Source organism: Pleurodeles waltl, chromosome 6, assembly GCF_031143425.1.
Source record: "Pleurodeles waltl isolate 20211129_DDA chromosome 6, aPleWal1.hap1.20221129, whole genome shotgun sequence".
Lineage (NCBI taxonomy): Eukaryota > Metazoa > Chordata > Amphibia > Caudata > Salamandridae > Pleurodeles > Pleurodeles waltl.
In genome coordinates this window covers 1,198,538,186-1,198,564,270 of record NC_090445.1, presented here as the reverse complement: position 1 = coordinate 1,198,564,270, position 26,085 = coordinate 1,198,538,186, and the positions used below count along the sequence as shown (strand labels likewise).

At 45.0% G+C, this 26,085-nt stretch overlaps 1 protein-coding gene across 2 annotated transcripts in view; it reads left to right on the top strand.

Moving 5' to 3' along the window:
• The window catches only part of HELLS (helicase, lymphoid specific), a 549,822-nt gene that overhangs the window by 51,483 nt on the left and 472,254 nt on the right, over positions 1-26,085 (top strand). For both annotated transcript variants that reach the window (XM_069240496.1, XM_069240495.1), the window contains exons 5-6: positions 4,867-4,900; positions 4,982-5,043. In XM_069240496.1, coding sequence (XP_069096597.1) covers positions 4,867-4,900; positions 4,982-5,043 — 96 coding nt within the window. The remainder of the gene's footprint in view (positions 1-4,866; positions 4,901-4,981; positions 5,044-26,085) is intronic.

The following is a 26,085-nucleotide window of genomic DNA, read 5'->3' as shown; positions in this document are numbered from 1 at the left end:
CACCTTCCTGGATCTGCCCTCTTCTTGAACTGCATGGATCCTGCAACAGGTGGTGGCCGCTTTGGGAGACAGTGAGCCCTTGCCTCCCCATGCAGGACAGTACCTCTGTGCAGTGCGACTCTTGCAGCAACCAAGGATTGTTGACTTGTGCTCTGAGGGCCTTTAAGGCTCCAAGTAGCCCCGGTCTCCAGCACCTTGCCAAGATAGTATCTCCTCTGCCACTACAGAGACGTGGGACTCCTCTCCAGGTGTGCTGATTAAGCCTCACTGCAACTTACTGTGCCGGTTGGCAGTCAGTTGCCCGTGGGGCCTTCGACTGCTTCAGTTGGCTGTCATGCTTGCTGAGGGTTAGCACGGACTCCCCTCAAAGGGTAGAGTCCCCTGAACCTTGTTGTGTTCCTCTTCAGTCTTGCAACTCTTCTTTCGCTCCATCTTGCATTTGCCAAGCTTGTTGGTGGTATTCCTAACCACTGACCATTGGCGACTGATGTGGAACATCTGCATGGCTATAAGGACTTTTCTGCAGCTCCTCTCCTCCACAGCTGATCTTCCTCCTCCCAGGTCGACCCGGATCTTCAACCAAGAAGGGTGGGTAGTGGCTCCTGCCCCGTCTGGACACTCCACCATGGACTGGACTCTGTCCCCTTCTTTTGCAGGTCCTCTTCTTCTGATTTTGCTTTATAGGTGTCCCAAACCATGTTATTACTAGCTGTACCCAGATTTATGTCAACATAACTTTTGTTTTATTGAAAAGAGGACTGGGACAGGTCATCTTTTAGTCTGGTTGTATCGCGGATTCACCTCCCACCTAGACACTGGTAAATCAAGGGATATTACAACTGCAGATTGAGCTGATAATATTGCTGGTGTATGGATTTTAGACGTGACATCCCGATCACATGCTTGTCAGCCAAAAAGTAGACCATGAGAATCCTGCCTGTACTTTTTACTATAAAAAGTGAAACCTTTCTTAGTGCCGAAGTTCATACACCATATATCAGCTAGTACCAGATCTTGCATCATGCTTCTAAGATTCCTCCTTGAATTTGGGGTAGCTGTATAGCTACATTTAGTAGTTATTTCCAGTCCCTTAACCAAGATATTAAGATCTCCGCCTACAAGGATTATGCCCAGGAGTTTCTAACATATTGCATTCTAGTGTGCTTAGATAAGACAGATCATCACAGTTTGGGCCATAAATTCCTGCACATGTCCACTGTAACTTGCCCATTGCTAAGGTGGTCATGATCCATCTCCCTGAGCTATTTGTTTTAATATTCTAGAAGCCTTACCCTGAGTTCTTCCTGATGATAGCTACTCTTTGTCCCAACAATCTGGTCTGTGCTAACAAATTGTGTCCAGCTCCATTTCTTAAAGTAAGCTGTAAACTCTGCTCTATCCAAGTGAGTCTGGGAGAATAACTTGAGCCCGAGTACCCTTCAACTATTCTGCTGCCAACTTCTGCCTCTTCCTAGAATGCAGGCCATTTACATTCCATGTTAGTCGTTCAAGCTTGCCCCTAGTCCCTAAAGGCAAGTCCCTTCTCTCCCAGGGAAAATTGGTAGCACTTATGTTTGGGAAGGTTCTGCAGTCTCGTGTTCGCAGTCTGTTAATACCCAGTGCTTCTCAGTGAGTTAAGGATTTTTTTTTTCCCCTTATTTTCTTGAATGTTTCCTTCCCACCTGTGCCTTCCCCGCGGAATCATCCCTACACTAAATGTCATCTTATTGCCTTTTCGGGGTCCCTAGGGAGGGAATGCCACATGCATCTGCATTATATTCGTGCTCTAAGCCGAATCAAGTCAAACAAAACAAAATTTATCAGCCTATTCTTTAACAGGGTGTTGCTACATGCTCTGCTATGCTAATCCCTTCTTGGGAGTTTTACCTTATTTTTATTGGTTAATTCACCTGCCTCCTTACCCTCTTTTAGGTTATGCATTTCATTCTTCTACATAACTTTCAGTAGGGATGGGAATTTCAGCTGCACCTTCGCCCCCAATTTAGTTAGTTCTTCCCTTTTGCACCCTAGCTCCCAGTGCCTTTGTGCTGTGATCCTGACAATATCTGAGCTAATCTAATAAGCAAAGTGCATTAAATGAGTGGGCTGCCTTTCAGGGCTCTCAGCAAAATTAACCCCTCAATTGAATAGGTTAAGAAATTAACCAGAATTCTCAAGTGGTCCTATGGCACTTACTGTGTCTGTAGGGGTCCCATGAATCCTCTGAATAGCCACCCCTAGATCAGGGTCCTGCCTATACTTCAGGGTTCCTACTCTCAAAAGCTTAATTACAAATTCTTTTAGATTGCCTTCCACCCCTTTGGAACACCAGGAAATCTTAAGTTATTTCTCCTGGTATGCTTCTCCGTTATCTCTGAATTCTCTGTTAGCTGCCCATTTTGTTGTTTCAAGGACTGTTTAATGGTATTTCGAAGACCTAGTAATCTCTTCATATTCTCCTCCAGAAGCCTTGTTTGCTTTGCCAAGTAATCAGATTTAGATCGGAGGGCTTGGCGTACTCCTTGCTCAGACCTAACCATTATATTGTTCTTAAGGCTTGGGATTATACTTTTCAGGTCCAGGTGGGGGCTCACTTGGTCGGACTTGAGGCTTTTCACAGGCACTACTTCTCTATCGTCCTGACTCTGAGCCCGACTATCCTGAAAATTGCTACTCCTTGTTGTGGCCTCTGATGACCTAATTAAGAGTATAGCCTTGCATTACATGGTGGTCTGTGAGGTAACCTTAAAAGAAGGAAGGAAGGGAGGGGTGGTGGTGTGGACTGTGCTCCTGGTCTATAGGCACATCCCTCTTATTCCCCCCCCCCCCTTCCCTCCTCCCCTCCAACTGCCTTTACCTTCCTTCTGTCTCCTTGCTCTCTCTCCTACTGATGTCCAGGATTTTGAAGAAGGAACTTTTTTTTTTCTTCTCATTTTCTATCGGTATCACCTTTAGAGTATCTGATCGTTTTCCAATTTTTTTCCTTTAATCAGCCATGAAGGGATACGAGGGAGTTTCTAAATCCTATGCAGCCATTGTATGACAGCACCCTTATTATCCTCCTTTCCCTTGATCTTGCCTAATTCAGCCCCCCTTCCAAGAATTGACCTCAATGAATAAATATAGTTGCCTCATGGCTGCTGTAACAGGCCTTCCACCATCTGGTATCCTGCCCTGATTTAATGTGTCTGCATGGTCACCATGCACCCCCCTTAAGCAAGACCTGCCCCAGAGCAGAGTTGAAATTAGGTTGTACCCCCACAGGTTTCAGTGCCAAAGTACCTGGGAGGAGTGTTGTCTCTGAAGCCATCCCCCACTCCCAAAAAAGAGTATATCCATGTTCGGGCACTGAAAACAGTTGCGCAAGTATCTCAGTAATTTGAAACGTCAGTTGTTGCATGCTCACTACTGCTTGTAGCAGAGCTGTGCACGAGCTGATACTGCCTTGATTCCCCGGGGGGGAGGATCTGCTCTACTACAATGCTCAAATGCCTCAATGAGTCTGCTGCTCAAGTCTAGCAGGAGTCGTAGGACTCCCCACACATCGACTACAAATGGGAACAACATTGATACGTTGGTCATAACTAAGTTTCTCCACTCGTTTTAGAAGGTATAGTTCAGGTGGAGTGTGTATATGTATGTATGTGTGTGTGTGTGTGTGTGTGTATATATATATGTGTATATATGTGTGTGTGTGTGTGTGTGTGTGTGTGTGTGTGTATGTATGTATATATATATATATATATATATATATATATATATATATGTGTATATATATATATATATATGTTTAATGATCTACTCTGGGAGTGAAGGACTGCTTGCCTCTTGCCGCATGATCGTGTTAGCTAACTATACAAGCCTGATAGCAAGTTGTGGTTGTAATGCATTATATGTACATGTTGATAGGGATAATGGAAGGTAGCAACTTTAATGGTAAAGAATGGTTCAAATACAATGTTCTTCTCAGTTATAAAAAATTCATGTCGTTTCGGGTGGCACAGCATCTGAGAAGATTACTTTTTACGTGTTTGACGATTTGGCTTATAAAGGCAAGCATAGGTAATATACTGTTGCTATTGTAAACATAGTGCTGCTCTTCTGGGAGTCATAATATGAAAACTGTAGCAAAACCGGTGAAAGTGTTCTCCATTATCATATATAAAAGCTGAGCTCTAGGAAAAAAATTATTCTGAACCCCATCCTCCAGTTGTTTGAGACCCATAATGTTGACTGCCTCTCTAGGGCGTCTGTAGGAAGCCATGGCTGAATAATCAAGGCAACATAGTAAGGACTAACTACATCTGTTTTTAGGCCACATTGACGGATTGTAGTTTTCAGGTAAACTATGTGAAAACACTTTTTACAGTAAATCCACTCATTTAATGTTTGGAAACGTACAACTGTAGCTATGATCAAAATGAGTATTTCATTGACTCTAAAACTTTGCTAAAGTGGAGGTCTCGTTAAGTAATCGGAATACGGAAAGTGTGTTTAAAAAAAAAAAAAAAAAAAAAAATCCCTTCAACCTTCAGTTGAGAATGTTGTCCATGTACTGCATAAAAAGCAGTGATTTGTCAACAATGAGGATAATTTCAATCACAAATCTCCCCAAAGCATTGTTAATGACACATACCACTACAATGCCATGTATCTACTCAGTTACAAAATTGTGCCTACTTTTTTTATTTTTTATTGTACAATCTAATGTGTAAAATTTGTTTTTTGGGTGCTTATCTCGGAGTTGTAAAAGTGAAACATTCACCTTAGTTATGAAATGAACGTTATATTTCCAGTGAAATATATAATTTAGGGTGATTGTTTATTAAAAAAAAATACTCGGGTGCGATTTCTTTTCTCTTGCAGGAAGAAAATCAAGTTGTGGAAAAAGATATGCAAGGTACATCTATTTTTGTTCACCTCTTTACAATTCCCCTGCTTCTGTTTTTGTTTACTTAAAGCATATAAATTCATTTTGCAGCTGTGAAAAAGAAAAGGGGGAGAGAAGAGGATTACCATATATCAGATGTCATGTCAAAAGAGGTAAAGCTGTCACCATGTACTAAAAAAAGGCGCGTTTTTGGCTGCTGGCTGCACTGCACCTCAGTGTTTGTTTTTGAAGCAGAATACTTTAACACTTGGTGGCTGAAATGGATGTAGTCAAATTGCTTGCAATGTAGTTATCTGTTTGATGTGCACGAAGTACCCCTGTGATCTACTTTTTTCAGATGATCCTTGTCCAGAGTACTCAAATATTTTAAGATTATGTTAAGGGTTTGGAAGCTGTACAAAGTTTATGGTGTAAGCAGGATGTTTGTTAACAAAAAGACAACATTTGCAGTTTATCACTTTGACTAACAAGAGGCAATGGTTTCAGATAAGACTGCCCCAAACTCCAAAGTAAAGAAATTAAATTACTTTTACAAACCAGAATCCAAATAAACTACTTTGTCACAGGTATGGGTGGCAAGGGATATGGCGGGAATAATCGGAGTGTGTGAAGCTTTACTTAAAGCAGGGAATTTTCTGAGGGTGGAGTTTGAGCCAGTGAATGCCACTTCCTCCCCACTCTCCCAGTTTGAGGTCTGAGGGAGCCACAGACTTAAATGACGCAATGGATTCTCTACAACCCTTAATGAATTGGCAGAGTTTTTTTGCAAAAGCAATACGCTCTTCTTGCAAGGCAATAATAAGAGGGGGGCAGTTGTTATGGGCCGAGCATCAAGGCTCCCATGTTCGTGTAGCAGTCATGAGAGCAGCTTATTGGGCATTTCAAAAGAATTGAATGGAAAAGTCCCGTTATAGATTTTCTTTTCTTTTTTCTCCCTGTAAACCGCCTTGATTTACTTTAGACCCATCATACCTCCCTTAATATGTGCAGTTAGTGCACCAGTGAACCATCTGATTCATGTTAATGTTACTAGCATACAAAAAGCGGACACTAGCAGTAGCCATAGCATGTCAAATAAATTACCTTGCCATTTGTTGGGAAGGTACTGTGACTCATCCAGAACGTTTAGCAAACCTTGCAGCCCACCCTCCGGCATTTGCAGGGTCTGACTATATAAGACGTTTGTGCGATACATGTAAGAAGGCTATCGTGTTAATTGTCCCAAATGTGAAAAGGCCTTTCTTTCTAGGGAGCCAAAAACTTTTAATTTAAGGTGATGGTAGTGTTACATTAGTACGGTCCTTTTAACTACACTGGTGTTGCCAAGTAGCTTTCTTTTCTTTGTCTGGTCCACTGAAGTAGTCAAGAGGGAGTTTAGAAGTAGAACAATTGGATCTATAGAATATATTGGGTTTCCTTCTAAAGTTCTGAATGGGCAGGTAAAGTGTATTTTGAGGCATGTGGAATTTCTTGATCCAGGATCCTAGGCAGGGTGCTGCTTGGGAGTAAAGCTAAGAGTTGGAGCAAAGTTCATTGTGTATACTGAATCCAGATTTTCTTTCTCCAGGGCCATTGATACCAATAGCCATCTTCCTAGAGAGGACTCTGATTTTGTGGATTCATTAACATGGCACTTCAGGAATGGATTTCACACACAATTTGTTAATGTTTTTTCCAATGGTTGGTTGCTTCGGCCTGCCTCCCACCCCAAACAAATTATTTTAAAGGTTTCTTAACTACTGCATGGTTCTGAGAATGGCCTAGGTATATGTGACTGCAGGCCTGGCAGTAATGGGCCAGTGGCATAAGATTGGCATTGAATGTGCAGCAATAACCTGTCCAGGAGGGCTGCAAAGGTTTGGATGTCCCTTGCGGAACTAGGTTTTAACAAATTTGCCAGGGAGCCCAATCACAAACTCCCTTGCCTGTTTTGGATTTTAACATAGTGGCTCAATTTGCTGACACCATTATTGTCACTGCTGCGCCTTTATAAGAGACCCTACCTTTCTAACAAAGTGGTTGAATATTCAAATTCTAAAAACCTATGTTGAAGGATTTCTTTTTATGACATCCTGTTTGTTAAAGGGGGTAAATCATCTAAAAGACAGCTTTGGTATAAGAAGATCCCTAGGTTGTGGATTAATTGTTTGTGTTTTTACTTGGGCAAACAACCTAAATCTAACGGTGCTGCTCAAACTATAGGGAATGAAGGGAGGTGAATAAACTGGATCAAAGGATGATATGCAAGCTAAAAAAAAAACTAAAAAAAAAACTTGGAGTTGAAACATGAGAGAGAGAAAATATTTAAACTGTTACGTTGGGATAGCAAGAATCTCTCCCCCCCCCCCCCCCCCACCCCCCCCCTCCCAAAAAAAACTGTTTGACTTTAAAGCCCTTGTCAGACTTGAAGACTTTGTAAACTACCTACTGATGACAAAAATGACAGGCGTTTAACTGTGCAGATTTCATTAGTTAATTACATTGTGAGTAGCTGGAATATTATAAAGACAGGTAGAGAAACTGGTCATGGCAGCTTACATTCTGGTCAAACAGAATCCACTCCAGTTTCTGATGCTGAAACTATCTTTTCCGGTGTTATTCAATAAGAGATTAACCTGAGCTGTTGCTATAGTGTAACCTGCCCAGAAGATCCTGATCCCTTGAAAATGGAAAAGAAAGTTCCTAGAACTCTTTGCTACTTTTATCATGAAGTTGCTTGGATTTTCCCGAGCATCCCTGTTGCTTAAATAACCTTCAGATAGTGAAAACACCTAGAATTGCAGACCAGTTAAGAATTTACCATTTTTGTGCATATTTTGGAAATGCTGCAATGGTTTAAACTCCTAGCCTACATCAAGTTGGGTAACCTCTTGGGGGCTGCAGTCTGGCTTTAGAGTTGAAAGAGCCACTAAGACTGTATTGTGTGATAGACATCTATCTTTATATTCTGGTTCATGGAGACTTGCCCACTCTAGTCCTGTATATTTGTCTTTGGACAATTTCAGTTTCAACATCCTGGTTCAGAAAATTAACGATGACCGTCCGCCTTGTCTGTTCCTGCTGTTTAACATTTTTGTAATTATTTATGTGAAGCATCTTTTATAACTACCTTTGCTTCTTGAATGTAAAATTTGCAACAAAGCTGATGGCACCCATGAGGCATTCAACCTGTCCTAGAGTATGATAGCTGTAGGGAGTAGCCAGTTTAAAAAAAACATTTGTTCATTATCCAGGAATTGATGCTTTCTTGCTGAGCCTTAAGTAAAGGCAGAGTTTCCTGTAAAACTTGGACTGTCACAATAATGTTGGGTCATTTAAAAGTTACTATGTTACATGAAATAGATGTAGTAAACCCTTCCCCTGAGAGCCATCATAGTTGAGGGCCATAGACTGATTAAAACATTATGCTTCAGTGAACTTCTTATAAGGACCTTAAGATCCTGAGCATAGATGTTGGTCTATCACTTTATTGAATACCTATTTATATAGTTTTTTCTGTACGTATCATAAGGTCTTAAAGTATGTTGTAAACCACATTCCTTCCATAAACCTGACCACCCTAGTGCGGAAGGAACTATGCTGGCTTTGAGTCGCTGCATATCTTGTTAAAATTTCTCTTGCTGCCTCACAAAGTTCTTTAAGGGAACCACTGGGATGTTTTAAAATGTATTGCAGATCTAATCTAGGAACCAGCAAAGAGTATATTGTTGCCAGTCTGGGATGTCTTTTATTAGAAAAGATAATGTAGTGGTCAATGTATAGTTCATAAGGTGACTGAACTAACTAGGTGTGTAGAAAAAAAAAAAAAAAATCCTTGAATTGAGAGCCACTAACAGGATTGCTCTTAAATGTTGAGTAGTGTTCTAACACATTTTGGAATGCACTGAACTGGATATGTGGGACTGAAAGAGGTAAAAATACTATCCCTGTGAGAACCTAATATTGTGAAATTACATGGTGTTGAAAACCTTGCCTCTGTAACTAAGTAATGCATTCAACACTCAACTTCAACCTAATGACATAAACCTGACTAATCTTTGTAAGCTGACCTTAGTGTTTTCTTTTAAAAAGGACATTTAAGCTTAGTTGTAAAAGTTGTCTCAACATTCTGGGAGTGTCAGCTATGCTAATGTCTACTTTGGTTACACCTTGAAATTATTTGCAGAAAAGATCAAGCTTTGTACATACTGTTGACAAAATACTTCTTGAATACCATGTTTGCCATGCGCGACTAGATACACATGCTCTGCATACTCCTGTCATCTAGTGTTGTGTTCAGGGAGTTGCAAGTTTTTCTTCGAAGAAGCATTTTCGAATCTCGGGATTGAGTGACTCCTTGGCTGTACTGCGCATGAGCATTGACTCGGTTATTTGATTGTTTTTTTTTCTCCGCCGTCTGGTTTGGACGTGTCTTCGCTTCATCTTTGGACTCACTCTCTTTGAAACTTTCCTTCTGTCTTACTTTTATCAACTGTATTGTTTTCTCAATTGCGTATTTCCAGTTTCACTTTCACCTCCACTAGTCAGTCTGGGCACCAACCGTGTGCCCTCCAGGGCGTTTCCGGCCTACCTCACCACATGACACTGAAGAATATGCTGAGCTGATGGAACTGATGCCGTTTTGTTTCTGCCCTCTGTGACACTCCAAATCCCCCCCCTCCAACCCCCACCCACACTGACCAACATCTGGTGTGGTGTGTAACATGTGGCTCTCACTTGATCACTAGGAAGCTTCCTTCGATGACTGGAAATCCTTCCAGTGGAAGAAGACCCCTTGAGACCAAAGATCTCATTGGTTGGAGATGGCGCACAAGACTCCGGACGACACTCCTGACATCTTTGAGGAGCTGGAACAAGAGGAAGCTTTGTCCATCCAGGATTTCGACGTTCAGTTGGATATCAAAAGCCATGAGAAAGCCCATGAGTACTGTCGCTCCTCCTGCCCACCCTCAAACTGCTAAAAGGCCCCTTACAGAGGTTGCTGGACTGCCACTAGGCCATGGCTGGATCCGAAAAGCTGCTTTGGCTGTCCTGCCCCCCGGCTCGGCTCTGAAGATAGCCAAGACCACAACACTGTCTTTCGCATCGGCCTCCAGCTCCTCAGTCTGAGCCATCTCAGTCTGTACTTCAGCACCAAGAACTTCGTCTCCGAGTCAGCCAGCTTCCACCTCTACTTCGGTGCTGACAAAAGGACACTGACCAAAACAGTTGGTGCCAAATACAAGGGAGCCAACTCATGTGGAGTACAAAGATACCAGATAGTCTTCAACTGCGCCATTACAAGTTGAGCCTATTTTGGAGACTATGGATGCTCGACCGTGCCACCTCCATACCCAGGAGGGTACAGGGTGCATTACTCCTCCCCCCCCTTACATGCAAGAGGAAACTGTCCTTCCAAGAGGCTTTGGACACTCCTCCACTGCCAATAAAGGTCATAAAGGACAAGGCTACCACCACTTCTCTCAAGTCTCCTCCTCTTCCCCTCCTCCTCTTCCCCCTCCTCCTCTTGATCCATCTTCACCTCCACTCACTGCTTTTCCTCCAGACCCCCCCCCCTCATTCACCTGCCTCTCCTACTGCAGGAGAACTCGCACCTCCGTTTCCTTTCATTTACTGGGGAAGAATTGGGTGGGATGCAGCAGGACCCAGATCCATTGGACACACATGACCCCATTCCCATAAGTACAGATCTAGATTTGTACCCTGCATGACCCTCCCCACCAGAGGATACTACATCCTGCCAGCAGGTAATAGCTGCACAGGGACCCTATCAAGCAGGAATTCCTTTCCAATACCCTAATGTTCACACATGGGGATATCCTGTTCCTCCCCATGCTCTCTACCATGCTTTGTCACTCAAATGACATTTTTAAAGAATGGGTCCGCTTTAGGGCTAGCACCCCTAGAGTAGACAAAGTACAAACCTGCTCCCTCAGATCCACTATATATCAGAACCCAGGTCCACCTACTGCATGAAAACTGGCCAATTGTCAGGGACTGTCCAAAGGCGAATTGCCAATTCACAGGCGTGCTAGCATGATAAGATTGGGCTCATTGAGATGAAATGGAGGAGTTATCTCCCAGATGAGCACTGCAAAAAAATAACCGATTGTTGCACAGTGGGAAACAATCACTAATTCCATCAGTTGTGCCCTGGATGGCACAGACACAAATGCACGTGGTATAAACACTGGTATCCTGGTAAGGAGACACGTCTGGCTTCGAATGTTTGGCTTCAAACCAGAGGTCCCACAAGCAGTGCTGCATATGCCCTTCGTCAAAAAACATCTTTTCAGCCCTCAAGTGTACTCTACCCTTGAAGTTGAAAAAGGACAGACACCACAAAAGCCATGGCTGCTCTTCAGTCCCCCTCACAAAGAGGCACTTTTTATCACCCCATGTTTAGAGGCCCTACCCTCCCAGTACAGACAGCCTTAAACCTCATTCTCGGTTTCTTCAGAGGAGCCTATAGACAATAGCAACTGAGGCAGAGGTTAGAGCACCACCACCACCCACAGCTCTACCTCTAGCTCTACGTGACTACCCACGTTTCTCACGCCAAACTCCACACCTGTTGGGAGAAGACTTGAACATTTTCATAAAGAATGGGTCAACATCTCCTCGGACCAATGTGTCATTTCCATTATCCAACATGGTTACTGCCTGGAGCTCCTTACCATCCCTCCAAACATTTACCCTTGCTGTTACAGGCCATCCCATGAACACCTCACCCTTCTCAAACAAGTGGTACAATCCCTTCTTCTCAAAGGGGCCACATAGCCTGTTCCATTACAAAACCACCGAACAGAAGTATACTCCCTAAGCTTTCTCATCCCCAAAATGGATGGCTTATTCAGGCCTGGTGTGGATCTCAGACCCTTAGACTGTAGTAGTTTATCAGACCACTTTCACATGGTCATGCTTCAAAATGTTATTCCCCTCCTACAACAGGGTGACTTTGATTGCCCAAGATCCAAAGGTTGCCTACTTCTATATACCCATCCACTCAAAACATCTCAAGTGCCTAAAATTCGTTATTTCAGGCAAACCCTACCAGCTGAAGATCCTCCATTTTGGAGTCACCACAGCTCACAGGGACTTCACGAAGTGCTTAGCAGTAGTGGCAGCACATCTCAGGAGACACAATGTACATATTACCTTACCTTGATGACTGGCTCATCGGAACCAGCATGTTACAATGCCAGTGTAACATTCAGAGGACAGTGGACCTTTTGCACATGTTGGGATTCACACTTTTCTCTAATCCCACCTCTAAACTCTTCAAATACAACCCTATCTATGTGCTATTCTCAGTGCGGAATTAGGGATAGCATACCCCAATTTCCTGTCTCTTCTTCCCCAGTTTCAAGAAGATTGTACAAAGTCAAGGCTGTTATGCATCTGTTGGGGATGGTGGTCTCCAGCTTTGCCATAGTTTCCCATGCCAGACTCCACATGCTTCCACTTCAGCACCCACTGTCTCCGCAGTGGTCTCAGTCACGGGGTCACCTGGAAGATGTATTGTTAGACCCACCATACTCACCTCTTTGCAATGGTGGAACACCACCAACCTGTTAAAAGGGCGGCCTTTTCTGGACACTATCACTCTGGTCATTATGACTACCGATGCATCACTGACTGGTTGGGGTTGCTCACCTTCAAGAACTAAGTACAGGGCATTTGGGATCTCTGTTACCAATCCCTACTTATCAGTTACCTCAAGCTTCAGTCAATATTTCTGGCCCTGAATACATTTTTGTCACCTCTTTCACCAGGTTGTCTTGGTCTGTGCTGACAACATGACAGCCATGTATTATCTACAGAAACAAGGGGTCGGAGATGGTAGCCCCAATTGTACAGCTCTCAGACAATATGGAAGTGGGTGTTCAGCACCACATTTACCTGGTGGCAAAGTATCTCCCAGGAACGGATAATGACTTAGCAGACGTGTGGAGCAGGATGCAGCAACAAGTCCTCGAATGGGAACTCCCCCACTTTAGGAAATATTTTTGAAGGACTTGTGTATGAACTCCTCACATACACCTTTTCGCCACAGCAGCAAACGCAAAAGGCCCAAGCTTTGCCTCCGGTACCCACACCCTCTATCCAGGGGCAATACTTTATGGATGAACTGGTCAGGGATATCTTCCATCCTTCCTTCCTGAACAGACAACATACATACCAATACATCCTTCCTGAACAGGCAACATACACACCAATACATCCTTCCTGAACAGGCAACATACACACCAATACATCCTTCCTGAACAGGCAACATACACACCAATACATCCTTCCTGAACAGGCAACATACACACCAATACATCCTTCCTGAACAGGCAACATACACACCAATACATCCTTCCTGAACAGGCAACATACACACCAATACATCCTTCCTGAACAGGCAACATACACACCAATACATCCTTCCTGAACAGGCAACATACACACCAATACATCCTTCCTGAACAGGCAACATACACACCAATACATCCTTCCTGAACAGGCAACATACACACCAATACATCCTTCCTGAACAGGCAACATACACACCAATACATCCTTCCTGAACAGGCAACATACACACCAATACATCCTTCCTGAACAGGCAACATACACACCAATACATCCTTCCTGAACAGGCAACATACACACCAATACATCCTTCCTGAACAGGCAAGATACACACCAATACATCCTTCCTGAACAGGCAAGATACACACCAATACATCCTTCCTGAACAGGCAAGATACACACCAATACATCCTTCCTGAACAGGCAAGATACACACCAATACATCCTTCCTGAACAGGCAAGATACACACCAATACATCCTTTCCTTTCAGAACAGACCACATCCGTCCTTCCTCCCTTTCCTTTCAGAACAGACCACATCCGTCCTTCCTCCCTTTCCTTTCAGAACAGACCACATCCGTCCTTCCTCCCTTTCCTTTCAGAACAGACCACATCCGTCCTTCCTCCCTTTCCTTTCAGAACAGACCACATCCGTCCTTCCTCCCTTTCCTTTCTGAACAGACCACATCCGTCCTTCCTCCCTTTGCTTTCAGGACAGACCACGTCCGTCCTTCCTCCCTTTCCTTTCAGGACAGACCGTCTGTCCTTCCTTCCTTCCTTCCTTTCAGGACAGACTACATCCTTCCTTCCTTCCTTCCTTCCAGGACAGACTACTTCCTTCCTTCCTTCCTTCCTTCCTTTCAGGACAGACTACATCCTTCCTTCCTTCCTTCCTTCCTTCCAGGACAGACTACATCCTTCCTTCCTTCCTTCCTTCCTTCCTTTAAGGACAGACTACATCCTTCCTTCCTTCCTTCCTTTCTTCCTTTCAGGACAGACTACATCCTTTCTTCCTTCCTTCCTTCCAGGACAGACTACATCCTTTCTTCCTTCCTTCCTTCCTTCCTTCCAGGACAGACTACATCCTTTCTTCCTTCCTTCCTTCCTTCCTTCCAGGACAGACTACATCCTTCCTTCCTTCCTTCCTTCCTTCCAGGACAGACTACATCCTTCCTTCCTTCCTTCCTTCCTTCCAGGACAGACTACATCCTTCCTTCCTTCCTTCCTTCCTTCCTTCCTTTCAGGACAGACTACATCCTTCCTTCCTTCCTTCCTTCCTTTCAGGACAGACTACTTCCTTCCTTCCTTCCTGCCTTCCTTTCAGGACAGACTACATCCTTCCTTCCTTCCTTCCTTTCAGGACAGACTACATCCTTCCTTCCTTCCTTTCAGGACAGACTACATCCTTCCTTCCTTCCTTCCTTCCTTCCTTCCAGGACAGACTACATCCTTCCTTCCTTCCTTCCTTTCAGGACAGACTACATCCTTCCTTCCAGGACAGACTACATCCTTCCTTCCTTTCAGGACACACTACATCCTTCCTTCCTTCCTTCCTTCCTTCCAGGACAGACTACATCCTTCCTTCCTTCCTTCCTTCCAGGACAGACTACATCCTTCCTTCCTTCCTTCCTTCCAGGACAGACTACATCCTTCCTTCCTTCCTTCCTTCCTTTCTTCCTTTCAGGACAGACTACATCCTTTCTTCCTTCCTTCCTTCCTTCCAGGACAGACTACATCCTTCCTTCCTTCCTTTCAGGACAGACTACATCCTTCCTTCCTTCCTTCCTTTCAGGACAGACTACATCCTTCCTTCCTTCCTTCCTTCCTTTCAGGACAGACTACATCCTTCCTTCCTTCCTTCCTTCCTTTCAGGACAGACTACATCCTTCCTTCCTTCCTTTCAGGACAGACTACATCCTTCCTTCCTTCCTTCCTTTCAGGACAGACTACATCCTTCCTTCCTTCCTTCCTTCCTTTCAGGACAGACTACATCCTTCCTTCCTTCCTTCCAGGACAGACTACATCCTTCCTTCCTTCCTTCCAGGACAGACTACATCCTTCCTTCCTTCCTTTCAGGACAGACTACATCCTTCCTTCCTTCCTTTCAGGACAGACTACATCCTTCCTTCCTTCCTTCCTTCCTTTCAGGACAGACTACATCCTTCCTTCCTTCCTTTCAGGACAGACTACATCCTTCCTTCCTTCCTTTCAGGACAGACTACATCCTTCCTTCCTTCCTTCCTTCCTTTCAGGACAGACTACTTCCTTCCTTCCTTCCTTCCTTCCTTCCTTCCTTCCTTTCAGGACAGACTACATCCTTCCTTCCTTTCAGGACAGACTACATCCTTCCTTCCTTCCTTTCAGGACAGACTACATCCTTCCTTCCTTCCTTTCAGGACAGACTACATCCTTCCTTCCTTCCTTTCAGGACAGACTACATCCTTCCTTCCTTCCTTCCAGGACAGACTACATCCTTCCTTCCTTCCAGGACAGACTACATCCTTCCTTCCTTCCTTCCTTCCTTCCTTCCTTCCAGGACAGACTACATCCTTCCTTCCTTCCTTCCTTTCAGGACAGACTACATCCTTCCTTCCAGGACAGACTACATCCTTCCTTCCTTCCTTCCTTTCAGGACAGACTACATCCTTCCTTCCTTCCTTCCTTTCAGGACAGACTACATCCTTCCTTCCTTCCTTCCTTTCAGGACAGACTACATCCATCCTTCCTTCCTTCCTTCCTTCCAGGACAGACTACATCCTTCCTTCCTTCCTTCCTTCCAGGACAGACTACATCCTTCCTTCCTTCCTTCCTTTCAGGACAGACTACATCCTTCCTTCCTTCCTTCCTTTCAGGACAGACTACATCCTTCCTTCCTTCCTTCCTTCCTTCCAGGACAGACTACATCCTTCCTTCCTTCCTTCCTTTCAGGACAGACTACTTCCTTCCTTCCTTCCTTCCTTCCAGGACAGACTACATCCTTCCTTCCTTTCAGGACAGACTACATCCTTCCTTCCTTCCTTCCTTTCAGGACAGACTACATCCTTCCTTCCTTCCTTCCTTTCAGGACAGACTACATCCTTCCTTCCTTCCTTCCTTTCAGGACAGACTACATCCTTCCTTCCTTCCTTTCAGGACAGACTACATCCTTCCTTCCTTCCTTTCAGGACAGACTACATCCTTCCTTCCTTCCTTTCAGGACAGACTACATCATTCATTCCTTCCTTCCTTTCAGGACAGACTACATCCTTCCTTCCTTCCTTTCAGGACAGACTACTTCCTTCCTTCCTTTCAGGACAGACTACATCCTTCCTTCCTTCCTTCCTTCCTTCCTTTCAGGACAGACTACATCCTTCCTTCCTTCCTTTCAGGACAGACTACTTCCTTCCTTCCTTTCAGGACAGACTACATCCTTCCTTCCTTCCTTCCTTCCTTCCTTTCAGGACAGACTACATCCTTCCTTCCTTCCTTTCAGGACAGACTACATCCTTCCTTCCTTCCTTTCAGGACAGACTACATCCTTCCTTCCTTCCTTTCAGGACAGACTACATCCTTCCTTCCTTCCTTTCAGGACAGACTACATCCTTCCTTCCTTCCTTTCAGGACAGACTACTTCCTTCCTTCCTTTCAGGACAGACTACATCCTTCCTTTCAGGACAGACTACATCCTTCCTTCCTTTCAGGACAGACTACATCCTTCCTTCCTTTCAGGACAGACTACATCCTTCCTTCCTTTCAGGACAGACTACATCCTTCCTTCCTTCCAGGACAGACTACATCCTTCCTTCCTTTCAGGACAGACTACATCCTTCCTTCCTTCCAGGACAGACTACATCCTTCCTTCCTTCCAGGACAGACTACATCCTTCCTTCCTTCCAGGACAGACTACATCCTTCCTTCCTTCCAGGACAGACTACATCCTTCCTTCCTTCCAGGACAGACTACATCCTTCCTTCCTTCCAGGACAGACTACATCCTTCCTTCCTTCCAGGACAGACTACATCCTTCCTTCCTTCCAGGACAGACTACATCCTTCCTTCCTTCCAGGACAGACTACATCCTTCCTTCCTTCCAGGACAGACTACATCCTTCCTTCCTTCCTTCCTTTAAGGACAGACTACATCCTTCCTTCCTTCCTTCCTTTAAGGACAGACTACATCCTTCCTTCCTTCCTTTCTTCCTTTAAGGACAGACTACTTCCTTCCTTTCTTCCTTTCAGGACAGACTACTTCCTTCCTTTCTTCCTTTCAGGACAGACTACTTCCTTCCTTCCTTTCAGGACAGACTACTTCCTTCCTTCCTTCCTTCCTTCCTTTCAGGACAGACTACTTCCTTCCTTCCTTCCTTCCTTCCTTTCAGGACAGACTACATCCTTCCTTCCTTCCTTCCTTTCAGGACAGACTACATCCTTCCTTCCTTCCTTCCTTCCTTCCTTCCAGGACAGACTACATCCTTCCTTCCTTTCAGGACAGACTACTTCCTTCCTTCCTTCCTTCCTTCCAGGACAGAGTACTTCCTTCCTTCCTTCCTTCCTTCCTTCCAGGACAGAGTACTTCCTTCCTTCCTTCCAGGACAGACTACATCCTTCCTTCCTTCCTTTAAGGACAGACTACTTCCTTCCTTCCTTCCTTCCTTCCTTCCTTTGAGGACAGACTACTTCCTTCCTTCCTTCCTTCCTTCCTTCCTTTGAGGACAGACTACTTCCTTCCTTCCTTCCTTCCTTCCTTTGAGGACAGACTACTTCCTTCCTTCCTTCCTTCCTTCCTTTGAGGACAGACTCCTTCCTTCCTTCCTTCCTTCCTTTGAGGACAGACTCCTTCCTTCCTTTCAGGACAGACTACTTCCTTCCTTCCTTCCTTCCTTCCTTCCTTCATTTCAGGACAGATTACATCCTTCCTTCCTTTCAGGACAGATTACATCCTTCCTTCCAGGACAGACTACATCCTTCCTTCCTTCCTTCCTTTCAGGACAGACTACATCCTTCCTTCCTTTCAGGACAGACTACATCCTTCCTTCCTTCCTTCCTTCCAGGACAGACTACATCCTTCCTTCCTTCCTTCCTTCCTTCCAGGACAGACTACATCCTTCCTTCCTTCCTTCCTTCCTTCCAGGACAGACTACATCCTTCCTTCCTTCCTTCCAGGACAGACTACATCCTTCCTTCCTTCCTTCCTTCCTTCCTTCCAGGACAGACTACATCCTTCCTTCCTTCCTTCCTTCCTTCCTTCCTTCCAGGACAGACTACATCCTTCCTTCCTTCCAGGACAGACTACATCCTTCTTTACTTCCTTCCTTCCTTCCATTCAGGACAGACTACATCCTTCTTTACTTCCTTCCTTCCTTCCATTCAGGACAGACTACTTCCTTCCTTCCTTTCTTCCTTCCAGGACAGACTACATCCTTCTTTACTTCCTTCCTTCCTTCCATTCAGGACAGACTACATCCTTCTTTACTTCCTTCCTTCCTTTCAGGACAGACTACATCCTTCTTTACTTCCTTCCTTCCTTTCAGGACAGACTACATCCTTCTTTACTTCCTTCCTTCCTTTCAGGACAGACTACATCCTTCCTTCCTTTCAGGATAGACTACTTCCTTCCTTCCTTCCTCCCTTCCTTTCAGGACAGACTACATCCTTCCTTCCTCCCTTCCTTTCAGGACAGACTACATCCTTCCTTCCTCCCTTCCTTTCAGGACAGACTACATCCTTCCTTCCTCCCTTCCTTTCAGGACAGACTACATCCTTCCTTCCTCCCTCCCTTTCAGGACAGACTACATGCTTCCCTCCTCCCTTTCAGGACAGACTACATGCTTCCCTCCTCCCTTTCAGGACAGACTACATGCTTCCCTCCTCCCTTTCAGGACAGACTACATGCTTCCCTCCTCCCTTTCAGGACAGACTACATGCTTCCCTCCTCCCTTTCAGGACAGACTACATGCTTCCCTCTTCCCTTTCAGGACAGACTACATGCTTCCCTCCTCCCTTTCAGGACAGACTACATGCTTCCCTCCTCCCTTTCAGGACAGACTACATCCTTCCCTCCTCCCTTTCAGGACAGACTACATCCTTCCCTCCTCCCTTTCAGGACAGACTACATCCTTCTTTACTTCCTTCCATCCATTCTGGACAGACTACATCCTTCTTTACTTCCTTCCTTCCATTCTGGACAGACTACATCCTTCTTTACTTCCTGCCTTCCTTTCAGGACAACTACATCCTTCTTTACTTCCTTCCATCCATTCTGGACAGACTACATCCTTCCTTCCTTCCTTCCAGGACAGACTACATCCTTCCTTCCTTCCTTCCAGGACAGACTACATCCTTCCTTCCTTCCTTCCTTCCAGGACAGACTACATCCTTCCTTCCTTCCTTCCTTCCAGGACAGACTACATCCTTCCTTCCTTCCTTCCTTCCAGGACAGACTACATCCTTCCTTCCTTCCTTCCAGGACAGACTACATCCTTCCTTCCAGGACAGACTACATCCTTCCTTCCTTCCTTCCAGGACAGACTACATCCTTCCTTCCTTCCTTCCTTCCAGGACAGACTACATCCTTCCCTCCTCCCTTTCAGGACAGACTACATCCTTCCCTCCTCCCTTTCAGGACAGACTACATCCTTCCCTCCTCCCTTTCAGGACAGACTACATCCTTCCCTCCTCCCTTTCAGGACAGACTACATCCTTCCCTCCTCCCTTTCAGGACAGACTACATCCTTCCCTCCTCCCTTTCAGGACAGACTACATCCTTCCCTCCTCCCTTTCAGGACAGACTACATCCTTCCCTCCTCCCTTTCAGGACAGACTACATCCTTCCCTCCTCCCTTTCAGGACAGACTACATCCTTCCCTCCTCCCTTTCAGGACAGACTACATCCTTCCCTCCTCCCTTTCAGGACAGACTACATCCTTCCCTCCTCCCTTTCAGGACAGACTACATCCTTCCCTCCTCCCTTTCAGGACAGACTACATCCTTCCCTCCTCCCTTTCAGGACAGACTACATCCTTCCCTCCTCCTTTTCAGGACAGACTACATGCTTCCTTCCTTCCTTCCTCCCTTTCAGGACAGACTACATGCTTCCTTCCTTCCTCCCTCCCTTTCAGGACAGACTACATGCTTCCTTCCTTCCTTCCTTTCAGGACAGACTACATGCTTCCTTCCTTCCTTCCTTTCAGGACAGACTACTTCCTTCCTTCCTTTCAGGACAGACTACATCCTTCCTTCCTTCCTTTCAGGACAGACTACATCCTTCCTTCCTTCCTTTCAGGACAGACTACATCCTTCCTTCCTTCCTTTCAGGACAGACTACATCCTTCCTTCCTTCCTTCCTTTCAGGACAGACTACATCCTTCCTTCCTTCCTTCCTTTCAGGACAGACTACATCCTTCCTTCCTTCCTTTCAGGACAGACTACATCCTTCCTTCCTTCCTTTCAGGACAGACTACATCATTCCTTCCTTCCTTTCAGGACAGACTACATCCTTCCTTCCTTCCTTCCTTTCAGGACAGACTACATCCTTCCTTCCTTTCAGGACAGACTACATCCTTCCTTCCTTCCTTCCTTCCTTTCAGGACAGACTACATCCTTCCTTCCTTCCTTCCTTCCTTTCAGGACAGACTACATCCTTCCTTCCTTCCTTCCTTCCTTTCAGGACAGACTACATCCTTCCTTCCTTCCTTCCTTTCAGGACAGACTACATCCTTCCTTCCTTCCTTCCTTTCAGGACAGACTACATCCTTCCTTCCTTCCTTCCTTTCAGGACAGACTACATCCTTCCTTCCTTCCTTCCTTTCAGGACAGACTACATCCTTCCTTCCTTCCTTCCTTTCAGGACAGACTACATCCTTCCTTCCTTCCTTTCAGGACAGACTACATCCTTCCTTCCTTCCTTTCAGGACAGACTACATCCTTCCTTCCTTCCTTTCAGGACAGACTACTTCCTTCCTTCCTTTCAGGACAGACTACATCCTTCCTTCCTTTCAGGACAGACTACATCCTTCCTTCCTTCCAGGACAGACTACATCCTTCCTTCCTTCCAGGACAGACTACATCCTTCCTTCCTTCCAGGACAGACTACATCCTTCCTTCCTTCCAGGACAGACTACATCCTTCCTTCCTTCCAGGACAGACTACATCCTTCCTTCCTTCCAGGACAGACTACATCCTTCCTTCCTTCCAGGACAGACTACATCCTTCCTTCCTTCCTTCCTTTAAGGACAGACTACATCCTTCCTTCCTTCCTTCCTTTAAGGACAGACTACATCCTTCCTTCCTTCCTTTAAGGACAGACTACTTCCTTCCTTCCTTCCTTTCTTTCTTCCTTTCAGGACAGACTACTTCCTTCCTTCCTTCCTTTCAGGACAGACTACTTCCTTCCTTTCTTCCTTTCAGGACAGACTACATCCTTCCTTCCTTTCAGGACAGACTACATCCTTCCTTCCTTCCTTCCTTCCAGGACAGACTACATCCTTCCTTCCTTCCTTCCTTCCAGGACAGACTACATCCTTCCTTCCTTCCTTCCTTCCTTTCTTTCTTCCTTTCAGGACAGACTACTTCCTTCCTTCCTTCCTTTCAGGACAGACTACTTCCTTCCTTTCTTCCTTTCAGGACAGACTACTTCCTTCCTTTCTTCCTTTCAGGACAGACTACTTCCTTCCTTTCTTCCTTTCAGGACAGACTACTTCCTTCCTTCCTTCCTTTCAGGACAGACTACTTCCTTCCTTCCTTCCTTCCTTCCTTCCTTTCAGGACAGACTACATCCTTCCTTCCTTCCTTTCAGGACAGACTACATCCTTCCTTCCTTCCAGGACAGACTACATCCTTCCTTCCTTCCAGGACAGACTACATCCTTCCTTCCTTCCTTCCAGGACAGACTACATCCTTCCTTCCTTCCAGGACAGAGTACTTCCTTCCTTCCTTCCTTCCTTCCTTCCTTCCTTCCAGGACAGAGTACTTCCTTCCTTCCTTCCAGGACAGACTACATCCTTCCTTCCTTCCAGGACAGAGTACTTCCTTCCTTCCTTCCTTCCTTCCTTCCAGGACAGAGTACTTCCTTCCTTCCTTCCTTCCTTCCTTTGAGGACAGACTCCTTCCTTCCTTCCTTCCTTTGAGGACAGACTCCTTCCTTCCTTCCTTCCTTTGAGGACAGACTCCTTCCTTCCTTCCTTCCTTTGAGGACAGACTCCTTCCTTCCTTCCTTCCTTTGAGGACAGACTACTTCCTTCCTTCCTTCCTTCATTTCAGGACAGATTACATCCTTCCTTCCTTTCAGGACAGATTACATCCTTCCTTCCTTTCAGGACAGACTACATCCTTCCTTCCTTCCTTCCTTTCAGGACAGACTACATCCTTCCTTCCTCCCTTCCTTTCAGGACAGACTACATCCTTCCTTCCTCCCTTCCTTTCAGGACAGACTACATGCTTCCCTCCTCCCTTTCAGGACAGACTACTTCCTTCCTTCCTTCCTTCATTTCAGGACAGATTACATCCTTCCTTCCTTTCAGGACAGATTACATCCTTCCTTCCTTTCAGGACAGACTACATCCTTCCTTCCTTCCTTTCAGGACAGACTACATCCTTCCTTCCTCCCTTCCTTTCAGGACAGACTACATCCTTCCTTCCTCCCTTCCTTTCAGGACAGACTACATGCTTCCCTCCTCCCTTTCAGGACAGACTACATGCTTCCCTCCTCCCTTTCAGGACAGACTACATCCTTCCCTCCTCCCTTTCAGGACAGACTACATCCTTCCCTCCTCCCTTTCAGGACAGACTACATCCTTCTTTACTTCCTTCCATCCATTCTGGACAGACTACATCCTTCTTTACTTCCTTCCATTCTGGACAGACTACATCCTTCTTTACTTCCTGCCTTCCTTTCAGGACAACTACATCCTTCTTTACTTCCTTCCATCCATTCTGGACAGACTACATCCTTCCTTCCTTCCTTCCAGGACAGACTACATCCTTCCTTCCTTCCAGGACAGACTACATCCTTCCTTCCTTCCTTCCTTCCAGGACAGACTACATCCTTCCTTCCTTCCTTCCAGGACAGACTACATCCTTCCTTCCTTCCTTCCAGGACAGACTACATCCATCCTTCCTTCCTTCCTTCCAGGACAGACTACATCCTTCCTTCCTTCCTTCCTTCCAGGACAGACTACATCCTTCCTTCCTTCCTTCCTTCCAGGACAGACTACATCCTTCCTTCCTTCCTTCCTTCCTTCCAGGACAGACTACATCCTTCCTTCCTTCCTTCCTTCCAGGACAGACTACATCCTTCCCTCCTCCCTTTCAGGACAGACTACATCCTTCCCTCCTCCCTTTCAGGACAGACTACATCCTTCCCTCCTCCCTTTCAGGACAGACTACATCCTTCCCTCCTCCCTTTCAGGACAGACTACATCCTTCCCTCCTCCCTTTCAGGACAGACTACATCCTTCCCTCCTCCCTTTCAGGACAGACTACATCCTTCCCTCCTCCCTTTCAGGACAGACTACATCCTTCCCTCCTCCCTTTCAGGACAGACTACATCCTTCCCTCCTCCCTTTCAGGACAGACTACATCCTTCCCTCCTCCTTTTCAGGACAGACTACATGCTTCCTTCCTTCCTTCCTCCCTTTCAGGACAGACTACATGCTTCCTTCCTTCCTCCCTCCCTTTCAGGACAGACTACATGCTTCCTTCCTTCCTCCCTCCCTTTCAGGACAGACTACATGCTTCCTTCCTTCCTTCCTCCCTCCCTTTCAGGACAGACTACATGCTTCCTTCCTTCCTTCCTCCCTCCCTTTCAGAACAGACTACATGCTTCCTTCCTTCCTTCCTCCCTCCCTTTCAGGACAGACTACATGCTTCCTTCCTTCCTTCCTCTCTCCCTTTCAGGACAGACTACATGCTTCCTTCCTTCCTTCCTCCCTCCCTTTCAGAACAGACTACATGCTTCCTTCCTTCCTTCCTTCCTCCCTCCCTTTCAGAACAGACCACTTCCTTCCTTCCTTTCAGGACAGGATACATCCTTCATTCCTTCCCTCCCTACGTCCGTCCTTTTAGAATCTCTTTCATGGAAGGCCTTGATGGTTATTCCACCCAGAGTGCCTCCTACTCCATCCTGGAACCTCAATAATAGTGTTTGCCAGGCTGATGGGCCCTCCTTTTGAACCACTTAACTCATGCCTTCTTCAGTATCTTTCTTGAAAAGTGGCATTCTCAGTCTCTATCACATCACTCAGATGCGATGGTGTTCTCCAGGCCCGAACCTTTATTCCACATTCATAGAGACAAGGTGATCCTTCGCACAAACTCAAAGTGCCTTCCTAAAGTGGTTTCGCAATTCCAAATCAATCCATTGAAATTCAAGTCTTGGGTCTGCAGCTGGACTTAGTTTAGATGTTAAACGTGCATTGATGTTTGACTTTAGGAAAACTAAACAGCTCTTAATAGCTTTTTCATTACCTCACAAAAGCAATCCAATATCCGAGGACTGCATAGCCAGATGGATAGTAAAATGTATACTAACTTGTTATGCCACGCAAAAAGACAACTTCCTGTCATTCCCAGAGTACACTCTTCTAGGAAGAAGGGAGCATCTATGGCTTTCTTTGGAAATATACCCATAGCTTACATTTGTAAAGCAGCTACAATGGTATACACCATATTCGTTTTCCATACATTGTGTGGAGGTACTAGTAGGCCAAGCAGTAGAAAGAACACTTTCCCTGTGAACTACAACTCCCACAGGCTAGTCACTGCTTTCATGGAGGGACTGCTTTACAGTCACATATGCCAACAAACAGAAAATGTTACTTAGAGTAAGCTTCTGTTCATGGCATTTAATGATGTAGATTTACATACGCCCTCCCTCCTCCCTGTATGCCTGTGACCAGTACAGTTACTTTTATAGTTGTATATAGTTGTACATATATAACTGCATTTGCATGGACATCTTTGTACTTCCTCTACACTCCTTTTCTTACCCGCCTGTGGGGAAACAGTTTAACAAAGGAGTCAATGCTCATGTGTAGTATTACTGAGAAAGTCACTCGATTCTGTGACTTGAAAATGCTTCTTCGAAGAAAAACAACTTGCAACACTTCGAACCCATTCGATGGGAGGAGTATGGAGAGCATGTGAACACTACATGCCACGGATGCTTACTGGGTAAGTAACATTTTCCTTACAGTTCATTACTGGAAGCCAATGCATACATTCTGTCTGCTGTTTTTTATTTATTTTATTTTGATAAAGAAAAACATTTTGAAGCCTCTAACGCAAGATCCTGTTGCTGTAGTGAATCTGATACTTATTTTAGGCTCCCTACTCTTTAATAAATAAACTGAAGGTTTGTTAGTGATCACCTCTAGAACTGATGTTCCTGTTCTACATGAACACTACTTCTGTTAAAATCTCCTTAGAAGTGTTTGTGTGAGATATCACTGCTTTTTAATAAGGGATGCTTTTCAGTTGCAAGTGCACGGTTGTGCTTCAAAAGTAATGTTTACAGGTGGTTTTTTTAGTAGCTATACACCCTTGAATAATTGACATTAAGTTGATTAAGGACAGTTGCTTCCTGGACCTCTTTATTCACCCACAACAATTATTGTAGATCCAATATTCCTACCCAATTGGATTAGTGATATATCTGAAGAACCCAGTATTAAACGTAAATCTTAAGTGCATTATGATTTCAGGGAAATTTAGACAGAGTTGAAATGATATATTGTGAGGTCTAATCTGCGCAGGTGTTCCAACTTTTATACATGGAATTCGCATAATTGATTATGCTATTTAAAACTGCTTACCTATCTTTTCTAATCTTAAGACTCTGAGGTCCAAGGTACCATTCAGAATC